The sequence below is a fragment of the Salvia hispanica genome, chromosome 2 (assembly GCF_023119035.1).
Source record: "Salvia hispanica cultivar TCC Black 2014 chromosome 2, UniMelb_Shisp_WGS_1.0, whole genome shotgun sequence".
In the NCBI taxonomy this organism is placed as follows: domain Eukaryota; kingdom Viridiplantae; phylum Streptophyta; class Magnoliopsida; order Lamiales; family Lamiaceae; genus Salvia; species Salvia hispanica.
The window spans coordinates 37074012-37091168 of NC_062966.1; the positions used below are offsets into that span (position 1 = coordinate 37074012).

General features: G+C 34.3%; 3 protein-coding genes across 3 annotated transcripts in view; 1 reads left to right on the forward strand and 2 right to left on the reverse strand.

Moving 5' to 3' along the window:
- LOC125207202 (dynein light chain 1, cytoplasmic-like) overlaps positions 1-10662 on the forward strand; it is a 15860-nt gene extending 5198 nt beyond the window's left edge. The window contains exons 3-5 of the mRNA XM_048106446.1: positions 4559-4568; positions 8252-8257; positions 10652-10662. Coding sequence (XP_047962403.1) covers positions 4559-4568; positions 8252-8253 — 12 coding nt within the window. The 3' untranslated portion in view covers positions 8254-8257; positions 10652-10662. The remainder of the gene's footprint in view (positions 1-4558; positions 4569-8251; positions 8258-10651) is intronic.
- LOC125207201 (photosystem I reaction center subunit VI, chloroplastic-like) lies at positions 540-1838 on the reverse strand. Its single transcript, XM_048106445.1, has 3 exons — positions 1655-1838; positions 1173-1299; positions 540-853 (listed from the first exon to the last, which is right to left on the reverse strand). Exons 1-3 carry the CDS (start codon positions 1777-1779, stop codon positions 674-676), a joined length of 432 nt encoding a protein of 143 aa, XP_047962402.1. The 5' UTR covers positions 1780-1838; the 3' UTR covers positions 540-673.
- LOC125207199 (homeobox-leucine zipper protein GLABRA 2) lies at positions 3079-7931 on the reverse strand. The gene is made up of 11 exons (XM_048106443.1): positions 7748-7931; positions 7374-7615; positions 6765-6882; positions 5753-5953; positions 5280-5666; positions 4833-4934; positions 4515-4724; positions 4251-4425; positions 3906-4177; positions 3728-3814; positions 3079-3646 (listed from the first exon to the last, which is right to left on the reverse strand). The coding sequence occupies exons 1-11, from the start codon at positions 7835-7837 to the stop codon at positions 3266-3268; spliced, it is 2265 nt and encodes a 754-aa protein (XP_047962400.1). The 5' UTR covers positions 7838-7931; the 3' UTR covers positions 3079-3265.
- Positions 10663-17157: the final 6495 nt, after the last annotated feature.

Sequence of the window (17157 nt, forward strand, 5' to 3'; positions counted from 1 at the left end):
GACAGCCAGCGACGAGAATGCAGATGCATAGACCCTCACCAAATAAGAAAACCTCACCCCGAGCAAGAAGTAGTCCTACATAGAGAGGCTAGAGGTCCTAGGGGGCACAAGAAGCCCAACGGCACGCCACTAACATGATATGCAGCTAGTTCACATAACTCAACCGGTGATGGATGGATGAATGTATGTACAGAAATGACAAAAATCAGAGTTTAACAAGTTCAAAAAACTCTGCTTTGCTAACAAAAAGCAGTGGTAGATTAATTGGATTTTATGTACATTTAGATTAGATGTCTACGGAGTCAAATTAACGACTAATGTTTATGGACTGCGGGACCGTAGCTGGTTGCAGTCCGAGTGTTCTAATAGTCTGCAGAGGGTAAAATTAGTTATGTGATTGAACAATGTAACCAGAAGCCGTTCTGAGTTATACTAGAAGGCCATTCTAAGATTACTAGTTTCACGAGCAAGCATAAGCGTTCATTATCGTTGAATGCTATAATCATACTGTGGGAGTAACATTTAAAAGCAAGATCACGAAGACTAATAATACAACATTTGATGATGATGATGATCAACAATGTCACAAGTAGGTTTGAGAATTACTTACAAAGCTGTGGAAATCAAACATCATACACAACTAAAATGTTTAAGAATTTTAAGCTCACGAAGATTAGATTTTTCCACGTGGGCCAAGCTTAGGCGGAAGTTGAGGGCCCTTGACTATCGGCAGAACATCTCCGGTTGCTTGGGAGCTCACATAGGCAAGAGTGGCACCACCTCCAATTATCAAGAACTTGAGCAGCAGACCTCTCTTGGTGAAAGGGGCAGCAAATGTTTCGAAGAACTTGCTCTGCAAAAAAAGAACAAGATTCTTAATCCTTATAATCAACAATCAAAATAAAGTGAAAATTTACAGCATGAACAAAATCAACCCCAAACTTCTAATTTTCATTGACAACTTAAACCAACCAGAGCTAGCTATTTGATCAATTTTCAATGTAGTTTGACACCAAATGCCTTATGACGCCGCTCTATCGCTATACATATAGATAAGCTAAAAACATCAAGAATGCTCTCAAGTACTTGGAAAAAGTCTAGATTTGACAATAAGAGACCAGAAAACATACAAATTAGTAAGAAGCTCTATAGCATGAAGGATGCATATATACCTGAAGTGAGTTGTATGGTGAAGGTGCATCTGATCCATACAAGTCCCATTGCCCGGTGGTGTTGCCGATGTCCTCCAAATCAAAGTAGACACTCTTGTCACCATACTTTGCCACCACAGCACCACTCCTACAAACAACATTTCCATTGCATTACTAAGTGAGTATGTTTCATGATTTTCACCTTTCCCACATATAAAATCCACCATATATAAGTAAAATCCTCCCAAGATTCATTTTTTTTTTAAATAAATGTATATATACAGAGAAAATAAGTTTCAAGATTTCAGTTTTAAGCATTACTGACTCTAAATTACCCAATGACTCTATGCCCTCACACAAACAACGAATTAATTGGAACCCAAATTCAATATCCGATGGAAAGGATTATATCATACCTCTAAAAAAATCAACCCAAGTTAAATTTAAGAACAATTCATTATGATCAAAGTCTAAAAAAAAGATCTTGCATGAATAAAACACACCTGTAGTTGGTGGGCTTGAAGGTGAGGCGAGATGGCTTGGCGTGGAGCTTAGTTCCGGCGAGAGAGCTGCCGGAGAGGCCCTTCACGGCGGTGGGCTGGGCGGCGGCAATTGCTAGTGAGGCCATCTTTTTCCTTGGTGCAATGCAACGCGCCTGTGTGTAGAGATGTAAACTGAAAAAACTACTTTGATTCTTGATTGTATTTTATGGTCTTGGTTGGATGCGGCTATGCCACGTGGAAATCTGGTTTGCCTTGAAGAGATTTGGGATTCCCATTTTTGAGGTGCCAGTGGCTCGAATTGGATAACCCTATCCTTTTATTTTTATTATCAATTTCATTTTTGGTTGGGATTCATATTATTACCAAAATTTTTAAGTTTTAGTTGAGTATATTATTTTATAGCAATTGGAGAACTGATGCTTATATGTTGAGAGGGAGAGACTAATTCAAGAATTTCTAACTATTCAATATCAAGTGTACTTATTAGAGGGTTCGAATTATGTAATCATAAACTTAGCTTAAGGGTGTGTTCACTGTAAGAGAATTGGCCAATTCTTGTGTTCACTTTCTAGTAATTAATTGTTTGGGGTCTTACAATTGAGGTGGGGTTCACACTATTCATGCTAATTGAGGAAGAATTGAATCTTGCAAAATTGGTCAGATTTGTATGTGCATTGAAAAGTGTACCAAGAAATGATTTTTCTACCTTTTCACTTTTTCACTTTTCTACATTTTCACTTAGAAGGATAAATTTGTCCATCTATAACTCTAATATTTGGATCAATTTCTGCGCCAATTCTATTATATTAAACAAGAGGGAACATATGAGATATGTGGTCAATTATAGCTCAAATTTTGACCGGTCCAAATTGATAGAAATGAAATATGAGAAAATAAAGTCCAAAGTAGAGGCAACGCAATTTACAAGAATCTTATTAGATTATTTTCAAATTGACATGAAGATTAAAAATTGTGATATTTCTGCGGAAAATAAATATATTAAAAAAATTATGCAATCTCAAAGTGCTAATTATTCAATAGGTAGAGCTTCCTGGCCTTTGGGCTAGGGCCGTTATTTGACGGGCTTACATGTTTTGAATGTAAGCTGAAGGAGTCGCTTAAAACAAGTGAAATCGCATAACAAAGTAGCGACTTTATCGTTGCGCTCACACAAAAACCAGTGTTATCGAATTCCAAAATCGATCAACAATGCTTCTCACATCCCAATTCAAATCCCTCTCCCTCACCACCCCCTTCCTCCATGGCGCCACCGCCCCCTTCAGGCTCTCCGCCGCCGCAGATTCTTGATTTTGGCAATTTTTTGGAAGACTAAAAAGATGAGTTCTTTAACTAACTTTAATTCGATTTTGAATTTCAATTTATCTTGTGGTTATTTAAAACGACCAATATAATACCAATAAGGATTGGAAAAGAAAAGGGAATGATGTTTCGAAGCTATCATAATCTGCATAAATGTACAATGTCACACACAAAAAAATAGTGATGCTGTCTATCTTCTAGTTATGCAAAAACACATCACCTATTTCTTCACTCTTAAAACAAATGTAAAAGAATGTTAACACTTAATACTAACTAAATGGAAAAATGTCTTCAATCTTCACATTGCAAAGTGGTCTTTATGTTCTCCATTGTGCAGGATATGAGGGTGTTGACTGATTCCACTGAATCCAGAGACAGTTTTGTTGCTGATGCATTGCTGATCAGAATCTGGAATGCCATGGTGAGCAAGGACCCTCCTTCCGCGCTCTTCTCCTCCTCCGGTTTAGATGTGATCACCGATGGCCTCGACTCGACCCCATCCGGAAGGATCGAGAAGCCCGAGGGCAGGACTGCCATGTTGCTCGAATCGCAGCCTGTCATCACTGACTGCATCCCTTTGATGTCCACGGGGGCGTAGATGATCATCGACTCGTATGTGTTCGTGCTGCTATCTTGGAGCACCCACATCTTGTGCTCCTCGTTCTGCATTGCCTGTGTCCAAGATCATAGCAACCTGAGATTAGTAAAGGTGTGGCTGTGTTCGTGCTTTGCTTTCGTGGTGGTTTGGCTCACCATGGTTGTGACCGCGTTTCCACGGTCTTGCCCTTTGGCTAGGTTTGCTATGGTTTGCACTGTGCTCCCTTTGGACATTATGTCCCACTTTTGCAAGAAAATAGTGAGAAAGAGAGGTTAGGCAGGTTTAGACTAATCTTGATTTAGTGGGGAAGGGTTGAGGGTTGAGTGTTGAGACCTCGTTTCTACGATTCTCGTCTCTTAGGAAGTCGAAGAGGGCGTGGTGAGGGACGGGAAGCCAGACGCTAGCAACTGCAGACAGGATCGTGCCAAGGGGCTCACCGGGGTCGCTGTGGTTCTTTCTTGTAGCCACCCTGATCTCGTCTCCGGTTTTGCTAGTGATTTTGTTCCACGAGTTGAGGCTCGAGTCGCCTAGCGCTCTGCAGAAGCTTCTGCTCATTCTCTGTGCTAGTTTGAGAATGCTTTTCCTCCCAGCAAGTGTAGCAACACCTGGTGTTGATGGTAATTTCTTCAGTTTTTGGTTAAGCATTAACTTGAGAGGAAGTTACTAACTTATTATTACCACTTGAATCCTTTAGAGGAACATTCGTAGCCACGAGGAAGACGAGGCGGTCGCACTGCTGCTGCAGCGTGGAGAGCCAGCGCTTTGCCCCGAACGCTAGCCCACTCTTGACCATGGTCCGGTACAGAGAGTGGACCGTGCTCCTCTGGCACTCAACGTGCTCCACCCAAGTCACCTGGAAAAATCATCGCACGAGAGCAAAAACTAGCATAATGTAAGATCGTTCTGTCTCCAGTCAATACGATGTCTAATCTTTACTACTACCTTACAGTGGCCGTTGGATTTGTCCTCGATGATGCAACCCGAGGGGCGCTTCCTGCACTTGTGCAGAGAGGCATCGGTGCTGTCCTCGCCTCTGTCAACTGAGACATCCACGATCGCCCACTGATTCGCGCTTATCTTCTTGCTGTATCGGACGAAATACACCTCTCTCGTGGCAACCAACGGGGTCAGCATTTGGATCTCGGCAAACATCTGGTATGTTTTAACACACAGCCCTTCATTAAAACCATGTTCCATTTTGCAATTTCTTGCATATACATATTGTGCAGTCTTCAGTCTTTCAGACTGTCAGCGTCTTACCAACTGAGCAGCACCGTCTCGATTGACACCTTCCCCGTTGCATATGACATCCACTGTAGCAGCCTTTGAGATCAAGCAAGGAAACAACTCCTTCCACTGATTCTGTAATGAACATTTCCTCATTCAAATGTTTGCACTACACACACGGGGTAGTGATAAAATGCAAACTCATATATTATACAAACTCCAAACTATGATCTGGACCGTTAAAAAATATCAACAGATGACAAAAAAGTAGCAACAAAATATATCAACACAGTATCAACACAACATCAACCGTTGACACTGTGTTGACATTTTCTGTTGCTACTATTTTATCATCTGTTGATATTTTCTAACGATCTAAATCATAGTTTGGAGTTTGTACAGTACTTAGAGTTTGCATTTGATTACATTCCCACACACATACACATATATTAGAAAACGGGATTTAGAACGATGAATCACCCCGTCCATGAATGTCTGAACGAGCCAAGGAAGATCAACGAAGACGAGTGCAGTCTCTCTCGACGCCTCTACTGATTTCTTCCTTGCCTGCATGTTACCGTCATTCTCATCCTCAGCGCAAAACTCCTTTCTGTACTCGTCGTAGTTGAGCATCTCCCTCCCCGTCTCATAGCTCCGAACCCACAGTGGCTCGCCGTGGCTAGCCATCTTCCTCAGCTCCTCGGCAGCTCTGCTCGCAGCTTCCATGATGCGCTCTTTCTCAAGGCCACTGCCTGCATTTGGGAACTCGAACGAGCTCCTGTCGTCTTGATCGTTTCCCGGAGAGTAGGAGCTTCTCGGCGATGATCCATGGGGGTGTTTTGCCATGGCTGATTTAAGCTTTTCAACCTGCAAAGTTTGAACATATATGTAAAATTGTCATAAAAAAACTTGAAAAATGTAAAAAAGTTTTGTTGTGCATCATTTGGTTGTACCTCAGCTTTGAGCCTAGCATTCTCTATTCTGAGCTTCTGGCCTTCTGTGGGTGAGGGAGTTGTACCATCTTTGTTAGGGCTAGCAAATCCACAGTTGGAGCAAGATTGATTTTTGATGGTTTCTCTCAATGATTTATTTTCGTCGCAAAGTTTGTCTATCTCGGATTTTAATAGAGAGTTTTCGTGACGCTCCTGTATAGCCTGTACACCCAAACAAATACTATAACATACTGCCTCTGTCCTCCAAATATTGGTACACTTTGACCCGGCACATGTTTTATGAAATGTAATAGAAAGTTAGTTGAAAAAGTTGGTGGGATGTGGGTCCTAGTTTTAAAGTATTAGTGTTATAATAAAATGTGAGTATGAATGAGTCAGTGGAATATGAGGTTCACTACTAAAAATGGTAAAAAGTGAAGTGTGCCAAATTTTCAGGGACGGATCGAAATGGTAAACTGTGTCAAACTTTCAGGGACAGAGGTAGTATTAGTGATAATTTCAGTAACAACTTTAAAATTTTAAATTTAATGATGTGGAAGTTTCATTATTTGAGATATTTTTAGCATAGCAATTTTATGTGTATTTTTGTTAGAAGTTTAAATGCAGTAGAAAAGATTGACCAAAGATAGCAAAACGGCATCGTTTTGGTGGCGCGAAAGATCTCAAAATTACCCACTTATATCAAATGTCACTAAATCAATTATGATGTCTGAAAAATGTCGGCCTAAATGCTACTTGTAAATTAAGGGGTAGTGATATAAACGTGCATGATGTACGTACATAATCAAACTTTTTTTAACATTTTAAATTGCAATTGGAATTAGATTTAGCTCAATGTTGTAGGCTTACTTATCACTAATCAATATACTAAATTTCAAGAATATTTTTATATTTCATTTGTTCACGTTCTATCACTCCTACTTCTTAAATACTCCCTTCATTTGGCTATAAAGTCCCTTTTTGTCGTTACGCCAATAAATTCAAACGATTGAAATATTTAGCGATGGATTACCTTAATTTGCGTTCGACGGTTTTGAAACCAGAACTTCACTTGTCTAGGATGAAGCCCTAATTGCTTGCTTAGCTGCATTCTTTGCTTCTCATCTGGGTGAGGAGACTCCTTAAATAATCTGCAAATTACATTCATATTTTCAATTTAGAAAATCATTTTTTTTACTATTTATGAGAAAAGCCTAAAAAACATACAATAAACTATATATAGGGAAAAATATACATTTACATCCAGCCACTTGCACATATATGTCAGCCTAATTAATAAAATACAAAAAAGGCTGTCATATCTGTATAATATATATTCACTTTCACTCTCTTAGAAATGGACAACTTCGGACACCATGAAAATAACTATACACCCATCAAGAAAAACGTGGTACAAAATATACTAAAATAGCCCTTTCATATCTTGTCTTAATCCCACACTAATTAAATTGAATTTTATTCCGTTAATTAATTAATCTACTCCGATGATTTTTCCGGCCATATTCATGTCACATTTCATGTCAAAATTGGCCTTTTTTTTCATCTTCTCCACCATCAAAAATTCAAAATTAATCTAGAAAATCATGCTATATTTATATATATAAAAAGAGAGAAAACATACGCTTCCATTTCTCTAATCTGCTGTGGTGTGTGTCTGTGATATTTCTTCCTCTTCCTCTTCTTCCCGCCGTCGTTTTCGTCCTCGTCCTCGTCCTCCAATCCCTCCGCTGCTAAGTCGTAGTCGTCGTCTGACCGCGACTTAGCAGCGCCGGAATTCTCGCTGCTTATCTCCACCGCCTCGCCGCCGATCCCGCCCTCCTCCTCCTCGCCCCCGCCCCCGCCGCCGCCGTGGAATATACCAGCCTTCCAAAAATAGAAAAAAATAACAAAAACACATAAATATTTGGAAATTACATGCAAAATAAATTTCTAAAAATAAGAAAAAAAAATCAAGAAAAAGGAATTAATCATGAGAGAGAGAGAGAGAGAGGGTACAAGAGAGAGTGAGAGAGCTGGAGCAGATTTGTGAAGATCTCTGGATTGAGAGGTGGGAAGATTATTGGAAGACATATCAACAAGGCTCATTGCATTTGCCAAATCAATGATAAAAATTACTATCTTTATCTTTTTTTTCTCAATTTTATATGAAGCTCATTTCATGGCCTTGTGAAGAAGGGATTGTGGGGTCTATTCATTAAGGATATCAAACAAAATTGAGACTTATAGTGAGGTGTGGTTAATTGATGCTCTTTTTTTCATATCTCTGTCCATTTCCTACACATGCACTAATTTAATGAATAATCCATCTCCAATTTGTTTCTATCTCATTAATTTTATTAGTTGGTACACCTCGGATTTTTTTTTGTATGGTTATTTTTGAATTATATTCCCTCACTCGTCTACATTAATTGACACTTATTTATTTATTTTTTGTCCGTCTTCAACTCATTATGTCTTAAAACTCGAGTCAAGTTAAACGATGTCAATTAATGAGAGACGAATGGTGTAGCGCTCCAGCTATGATTGTGTAGAACTTTGAATTCGCGAATACTGTGTATATATTATCCGTGTTGTTCACGTAATAGTTCGAGTAAAAAATATTGTTCAGCTGAAGTTGATGTCACCGTAAATTTTATTATTTGTAAAATTTAAATTTAAAAAGTCACATTGGAGTCAACTTTCGAGCGATAGTTTAATAATATCTAGTTATGAATTAGTTAGAACTTAATTAGAGACTAGAGTATAAATTTGGATTTAGCAAAATTTCGTGAGATTCAAATCATTCAATCCGACAAATTTTGATAATTTAATATTAGTAGTGAAATTAATTAAAGCTTTAAAATGTATGCTGCCTTATTATTTTAAAATTAATGTGAGAATTGTACAAAAACAAATGGAACCCATAACATAAAAGGAACAAATATGCTTTGGGATTAAAATAAGTCCATATGGGAATCTAAATTGATTTCTATATCTAATTCTTCAATTTGTACATTTAATTATGCTAAAATTATGAAATTCAATATATAATTAAGGAGTGGGTGTGGTTATATGGGCGGTGGGAAATGCGTGGTAGAATTTGACAGTTAGGTATCATGGAAATTGCTTTTGTTCATTCAATTTGTACATGATTCCAAGTTGTATCAAAATGGGTATTACTTCCTATTTTAGGATTTTTGGTCAGAATATATTGGCATACTATTTAAATGAAAACAAAAAAATTAATTTTGGTGGAGAAACTCTATTTATATATTTAAATTTTAATTAGATTCTCTCTAAGATATTCTTTTTATTTAATATAATGACATATAAGATCATACCCAATCAAGTTGTCCACCGACTAAAGTTGTAATTGATGGATATGAAGTCATTAATTAGTACATATGGCACACGTTTATATCTATATCTAAATGGACGAGGATATTTTTTATATATACTATATAATAGTCATGATAGTTAATTGTTTTAAATAAACATTTTTTGATAAAGTTTGAACTTAAATGTTGATATAGTTTGAAGTCCAGCATTGTAATATAGTTTGATGTTTAATAGTAGTACTATATTTTTTAAGTTTGTGGGTTATTTATTTTTTGAAGCATCTTCATTAATATTGTTTTAAATGTACTTTGTATGATCCATAAGATTCTTCTTCGAATTTCAATGAGTCATATTATTGACTCAAAATTGAATCATAATGAGTTAAAAAACACAAAATTTAATTATTACAGAAATGTGAGTATAACACGAGTCAAATCTAAACCGCAGCGGCACCCAAAAACAAGAATTCCACCTAAATCAAACTATATTGAATTAATTAACATCAAATCAAGAAATTGATATTGATATGAAATTAATTGAATTGAATTTATTGAAGCTAGAAATGGGCAAAATTCTAAATCACATCAACAAGGAAGCCCACATATATAAAGTGGTATTATTGAACTTTTTGAACATTGTGAAACCTCCACTACCCACTACGTTTTGCAATCCATTTACCAAATATGTGGTGAGGAGAAGGGAACATAATCTAGATCTCTTTTCCATAATTTTGGATTTGTTGTATTCAATTATACAAATGGATATGGATGTATAATAATAATAATATAATAGTATACTACTCCATCTGTCCACGATTAAGAGTCTCATTTTTAAATGACGGGTTTTAAGAAATGTTAGGATGGAAGAAAGTTAGTGGAATAGATGTCTCACTTCTATATATTAGTTTTAAATAATATGTGAGTGTAATGAGTTAGTTGAATGTGGGGTCTCTTTACTATTTATGGTAATTATCAACTGGGACTCTTATTCGTGGACGAACCAAAATGGAAAAACGAGACTCTTATTCATGGACGGAGGGAGTACACCGTATGCTTGCAATTTATGTATATAGGCATATATATGTAACTTCCAAAAAAATACTGAGATGTGACGCATTGAGTAAAGTTATTGATCATATATACGTAGCAAAAATGAAAGCCTTCTCTCCTAGTTTCCTTTCTATATCGTTACTTATATTTCATCCTTGCAAGAATACAAAAAATAATCCCTCAATCCACTATTAAATGGTCTTAACAATGGCTGGACACGAGCTTTAATACAAAATTGATAAAATAAAAAATAAAGAAAGAGATAGGAATAATTAAAATATTATTTGTGAAGAATGAATCCCAACTTATTAAAAAGACAAACTTATCAAAGTGAAAGAAAAATAATTTTTGTTGATGAACCAAAATGTAAGAGGGCTAGTTGAGGTATATTTTATGTACTTTAAATACCTTGTATCAATATTAATATGTAATGTTATATTGTAGTACATAATTGCTTACGCAACGCATATATATAGATACAATGAAATGTTATAGTAGTACATAATTGTTTAAACAACACATATGTATATAGAGAGAGAGATTCCCTATTGTAGAATAATTCATCCATTGAATTAAAAAAGATTCATGGCGTATGCATTTTTTGATGGATGAATTTTGAAATATAAGTTCAACCTATAGACAACGAATTTTTTATATATTTTTTAATATCGATAAAGTATAGAATAATAGTATAACAACTTTATATATTCAATGAATTTTTTCACACTCACAAATCACAATAAGGGTTGTTTTATTTTAATTAATTGTTTATATATATGTGTATCGTCTCACGAGCTCATTTGTATTAACGTCATTATTTTATTACATGTACCACACATTACTTGTTACACACTATCTAATACTCCCTCTGTTCCACTTTAGCAATCCCGTTGACTTTTCTATACTCGTTTTGTAAAAACGATAATAAATATTTAAAGTCAAGAAATGGTAAAGTAAGAGAGAAAATAATGTAGAGAAGAGTCTTATCTACATTATTCTTTTTTTTACTTTACTATTTCTCCACTCTAACTATTTATTATCTTTTTTACAAAATGAAAATAGAAAAGTCAATGAGACTGCTAAAGTGGGACGGAAGGAGTAATTGGTTAAAACCAACTGATTAGAGAGAAAGTTATGTAAAAATAATTAACATGTGCTGAAAAGGGTGTTTATGCTTACTTTAATGATTAGGTAAACTACATTTTGTAATCTTTTTTCCCAAAGCGATTTGGATTAGTTAAGTAATTATAAGAGAACACGTATGTAAGTAATAGAGATTTATATACAAAAGGAAAGAGAGATCGAGTTTCACGTGGTACCCATCATAGTCGATATCACAAAATGAACGAATGGTGAGTTATTAAAGTAAGGCAATCATAGTGCCCCCAATTAAATAAAAAATTTAATTATTGCTCTAGAAAATTGTACGGTTCTGCAAAGCAAAAAATCGAAATAATCACAAGGAAAATGTCTAATTAAAATCTTGTATTTTAATAATAGTGACAATAATAATTTGGTCATAAAATTGTAAAGGGGTCTGATTGCTGGTCTGTCATGTCTTGCTTTCCCTTGGCAAGATTTGTTTTTTTGGGTGCAGATGATAATAGTAATTGAGCCCAACGCCCATGCATTAATTGATTAAAAACAATATTTGGGGCCTTTCTCACTAGATTTTTTAGAGAAAAATAATGCTTATATTCTAAAATAGTAGCACAAATTCAAAAAATATTAAAAGTACACTATGATAACAATAGAGATGCTATATAACAAAGATTCAAAATACCAACTAGCAATAGCAGATACCAACGTCACTCAATAATATCAGACTCACTAAAGTATCGATCTCGCAGCACACAATAAATCTAAGAATATCCAAATAATAATAATAAAAATCTTAAAATCGACATTGGATGATCACCGATAGCAAGAAAAAAGAGAACCTGCGTACGGAGAAAGATAAAAATAAATGTTGTTAAAGTAATGCAAGAGTGGTTACTTTCAATTAAACATTTACTTTTTCATCCAAATAAATAAATAGGCATGTCTTCAATAGGGCATGTTAAATTAATCAGAAATTAAATATATTAAATTGGTTCAAATTTGTAGTAGTGTACTGACTTTATCCGATGCACTATTGTCTTCATATATTAAACGTGCATATATTTTTCAATGTGCATTATTTGAGCGAATTAAATGAATTTGGTCCCAACTTAATTAAGTCTCACTGATAAATATATTAATTGGAACTTGACTTTGAAAAGTACGTACCAATTTTAATATAGATATAACAGAACATAAAAATCTATCTGAGAATAATAAATAAATACCTACCGCAGCTGCTAATCGCTACTATTAGTGTCACTTGCTAAACAAAAATTAAATTTACACTTTTATAAGTATGAAATATTAAAAAACTTCGCTTTCACTTAATAAGAGTGGAAAATTTCGATTGGATCTCTTCACTACGAAAAGTAACGAGTATTTAAATGGATCCCTAGGATCATGGAAGAACTATTGAAATAACGACTTAGCATAAATAAATAATTAATTAAATAGGCATGTTTCAATCTTTGAAGTTTTATAAAAATAAAAAAGTGTCTTTTTCGTCGCCGTTAATTTCTCCAGTATTACTCGACATGTGTTAATCATTGCAGCAAAAGGCGATTCCGTCGCCTTGGCGGCCCCTACACTCCGGCCCGACAGCTGTTTAACATGTTTAGAGTTATGTTTGTGACATTAATTGTGGAAATCCACCTGCTAAAAGGCATAAATGCATAGCAATTTTTTGGCAGGTTTTTAGGTGGGGATAAGCACAAATAATTTAATGCAAAATTTCCTTACCCTCGGTGCAGTGCAATTTATAACAAATAAAAATAAATAAAAATTAAATTTTAACAGAGGAAATTAAATTATACAGTAGTACATCTTTTTTTAAAAAAATAAAGTCCGGAATTCGTAAATAGTTATGCTATAGCTATAGTTCTATATTATCCGAGACTAAGAGAGGAGGTTTTTAAGTTTTAAATAATCAAATTAAAGAATCATTATTTAATAAATTGAAGGGTGCAAATGAGTCTTTTCAAAGCAAAAGTAAAAAGGGGAAAAAGTATAATTTGGATTTAATACTACTAATTAAGTTGACAATTAACTAAAATATTCAAGGTATTAATGATTTGAGAGGTGAAATTAAGTGAAGTACTAGCACATTTGCAAATGCAAACTACTTCCTCCGTTTTATCATAGTTGAGTCATTTTACCATTTCGGAAAGTTTCTTTATAGTTGAGTCATTTCCATATTTAGTAACTTTTTTTCTCTTTCTTACTTTACTCTCTCTTACTTTATTCTCTCTACTTTATTCACTTTATACTTTATTCTCTCTACCTTTTCCTCTCTCTTACTTTTTTATCTATTGATTTAACATACCTAACATTCATTTCTAAAACTCCGTGCCCAAAAATTTCGTCTCAACTATAATGAAACAGAGGGAGTACCAAACATAAAGCACAATTGCGTATACTATAAGTTACATAATTGTGAGTTAAATGACTTTTTTTTTATATAACAAGCAACACTCAAAACCACTAAACGTGCGAGCCTCATTTGCACAAATGAAATACTCCCAACTAAAATTAAATATAGCATACATACTCTCATCAAAGCTAAGATAACATAGTACTACGATATTAACAAGCCTACCAACACCACATGAAAAGTTACTGAAAACAAAATCAAAAAATCAAAAAATTCACATATCAAGAATACTATAAATACAATAACCGATAAGAGAAGCACAACACAACATTCAAGAAGAGTGAAGAGCAGAAAAATGAGTATATCTTCTTAGCAAAGGCAAGTTTAATTTGGGGAAAGGCCCTTAATTAGAAGGTTGCACCATTTAGTGTAACTATTTGATTCATCCAAATGAACAAAATCAGTTAATACTACTCCCTCCGTCCCATCGAAGATGACCCACTTTCCTTTTTAATTTGTCCCAACTAAGATGACTCATTACTTAAAATGGAAACACATTTATCTCTACTTTATTCCCTCTCTCTTACTTTACTCTCTCCTCTCAACACACAAAATAAATTTGCATAAAATCCCGTGCCGCCCAAGAAAGGGGTCATCTTCCTTAGGATGGAGGGAGTACTATATACTCCCTCCGTCCGCGAACAGGAGTCACATTTTTCCATTTTAGTTCGTCCGCGAATAAGAGTCCCGTTCATTTTTACCATAAATGGTAATAGGTCACACCTTCCACTAACTCATTCCACTCACATTTCATTTAAAACTAATATATACAAGTGAGACTCATATTCCAATAACTTTTTTCCACTCACTTTTCATAACATTTCTTAAATTCCGTGCCACCCATGAATGAGACTTTTAATGAAGGAAGGACCAGAGAGTATTGAATATAGTACTATATCATTTAGTGTATCTATTTGATGTATCCAAATTAACAAAATCAGTTAATTAGTAGGTTGCACGCCATTTAGTGTAACTATTTGATGTATCATAATGAACAAAACCAGTTTATACATCGAATAGTATTTATTTATTTCGCAACGACTTCATGAATAAAAAGATAAAAGTATATAAGAATAAAGACTTGCAAAACCATACCTTGATTTCGAGAGAGGTGAAAATTATTGACTACAATTACTGTACTAATTAAGAAAGAATAGAGGTCCTCTAAATAGGTTTGTCTCTTATACATAATTGAAAATTGTACGAAATATGAATAGTGGGGACTTATTGAATGAAGACTACAAAACAAAATGAAATTGATAGCTCATATATATATATATCACATAAAAATACACATGTTTGTGCTGTGTTTGGTGTGTGGTGGTGGTGGTGTTAGTTGGCCTTTCAAATTCAAGTAGTTGGATGTGAATATTAATTTATGCCCAATTTACATTAATATATATGCCCAATTTACATTAATATATCAAATCCAAAATAGAACACAAAGTAAATTTTTACATAATGCTCGAACAATAAAATTTTTATAAGGTTTGAAAATATAACATAATTAATAATTTGAATTACACCAAATTGTGATATAGGAGTCTTGTATGACATCGTTTTACAGGTCAAAACCCATAAAATATACAGACAAAATCATCAATAAAACATTAGATTTAATTTGGATGATTAGATTTGTAAATTTTAATCCAATCTTATAGGATCGTAGTGATTTTTGTGAAAACAAAAATAAATATTCAAGGGTAATGGAAGTCATTTTCCCTACCTAATGAATAAAGAAGATAAAAAAGTAAAAAAGGTGGCAAATATGCACAGATTGTACAGTACTATAGTGTGCATTAATTCATGTGATCCAAAATAATGAAATAAATCTGATTTTAGATTTTTATGCTAGTGGATGGATTAATAGTAGTAGTTCGATATAGGTAGGTAACGTTGTCACGAGGTTGTCCACTGACAAATACTTTTTCCGTTTGTCATTAGAAGTCTCATTCTTTGGCGAAACAAGTTTTAAGAGAGGTTAAGAAAAATGAATGGAAAAAATAGTGAAAAAATTATGGGTCTCACTTGTATATATTAGTTTTAAATGAAATACGAGTGAAATGAGTTAGGTGAAGGTAGGACTCTAATCAGGACTCCTATTCGCGGACGGACTAAAATAAAAAAAAAGAACTCCTATTCACAGACAGATGGAGTACCATAAATTTATTCTGCATACACCAACTTTAATCGGATTTAGTATTATTTTAACACAATACTTGCACATTTTCGTAATTTGCAAAAATCTGTGTGCTTATCCATACTATAGCTAGAGGAAACAATTTGTACTCCAACCTTTTTTTCATAATATTGAGTATTTACTTATTATAAATCAATTTTTGCATCATTAACTTTAGTTCAAAAACCCATTATCCATGACCATGACCATGACCAAATCTCTTGATTTTTTTTAATTCAAATGAATTTATGTATATTGCATGATCGTATATCAATAAATTTGTGATTTAAAAGTTGAAAACATTATACTACTACAATCATCGAGATAGAGAAATTGAGAAAATGCTTGAAAGCTGTAGGTTGCGAATTATATGTGGGCCTAGTACTACCATATAAATTGGGCCGGATATGGCTACTCATTTGAATTATTGGGTCAGAATATAACTTATACTTATTTTTCTTTTGTAATTTTTTATAGATTTTTCCAAACTCGTTTATCTACCAGCTTTAAGAAATTGGAAATATATTAACGGTCACAGCACACCTACGAAATTATATTCTTGCCAAAATACCATAAAATAGAAAATAAATATAAACATGATTAATGAACATTTGAATCATCATAAACCTTAAAAAAGTGACTGAACCGATTTTTCAGAATTTAAAAAATAAATATTTATTTCTTTTTAAAGTGGACTATAGTAGCTAAGATCATTCTTTAAACATGGATTGGGGTGCGTTAAAATGACAACACTCTTAAAATGACATTATGACACAACGCTAGACTGCAATAGTATAAACGCTAGACTGCAATCTACAACAATCTACAATAATATAGATTGCAGTCTAGCGTATTGGATATTGCAGGCTACGTCACATTGCAGTCTAGAATATTGGATATTGCAGTTTAGCGTATTGAATGTTGCAGTCCGCGTAAATTTACTCTTACGAATTTTTTATGATTGCCATATGACAACTGATTATTCACTTACGTGTACAAATAATTAACTAAGAATGGTGGCATGTTGTTATTTTAAGAGGGGTATTTTAACACCTCCCTTGTTGATTGTTGTGTATCGATCCAACTATTTAAATATTATTGCGCAATAGTATGTTACATTTCCTTTTTATAAACCTCAACTTTGTCGGTAATTAATCGCAAATAATCATATAAATCTGAAATCAAATCTAAGAAAGGCACGCAAATCATGACGTCAAATCGTCAACAATCCAACACGTGTCGCAAATAATAGAATGCAGACGAATCTGGCAACAGCAGAGCGTAGCCTCTACAACAGCAGTGCCACGTGTCACTCCGTGACTCGTAG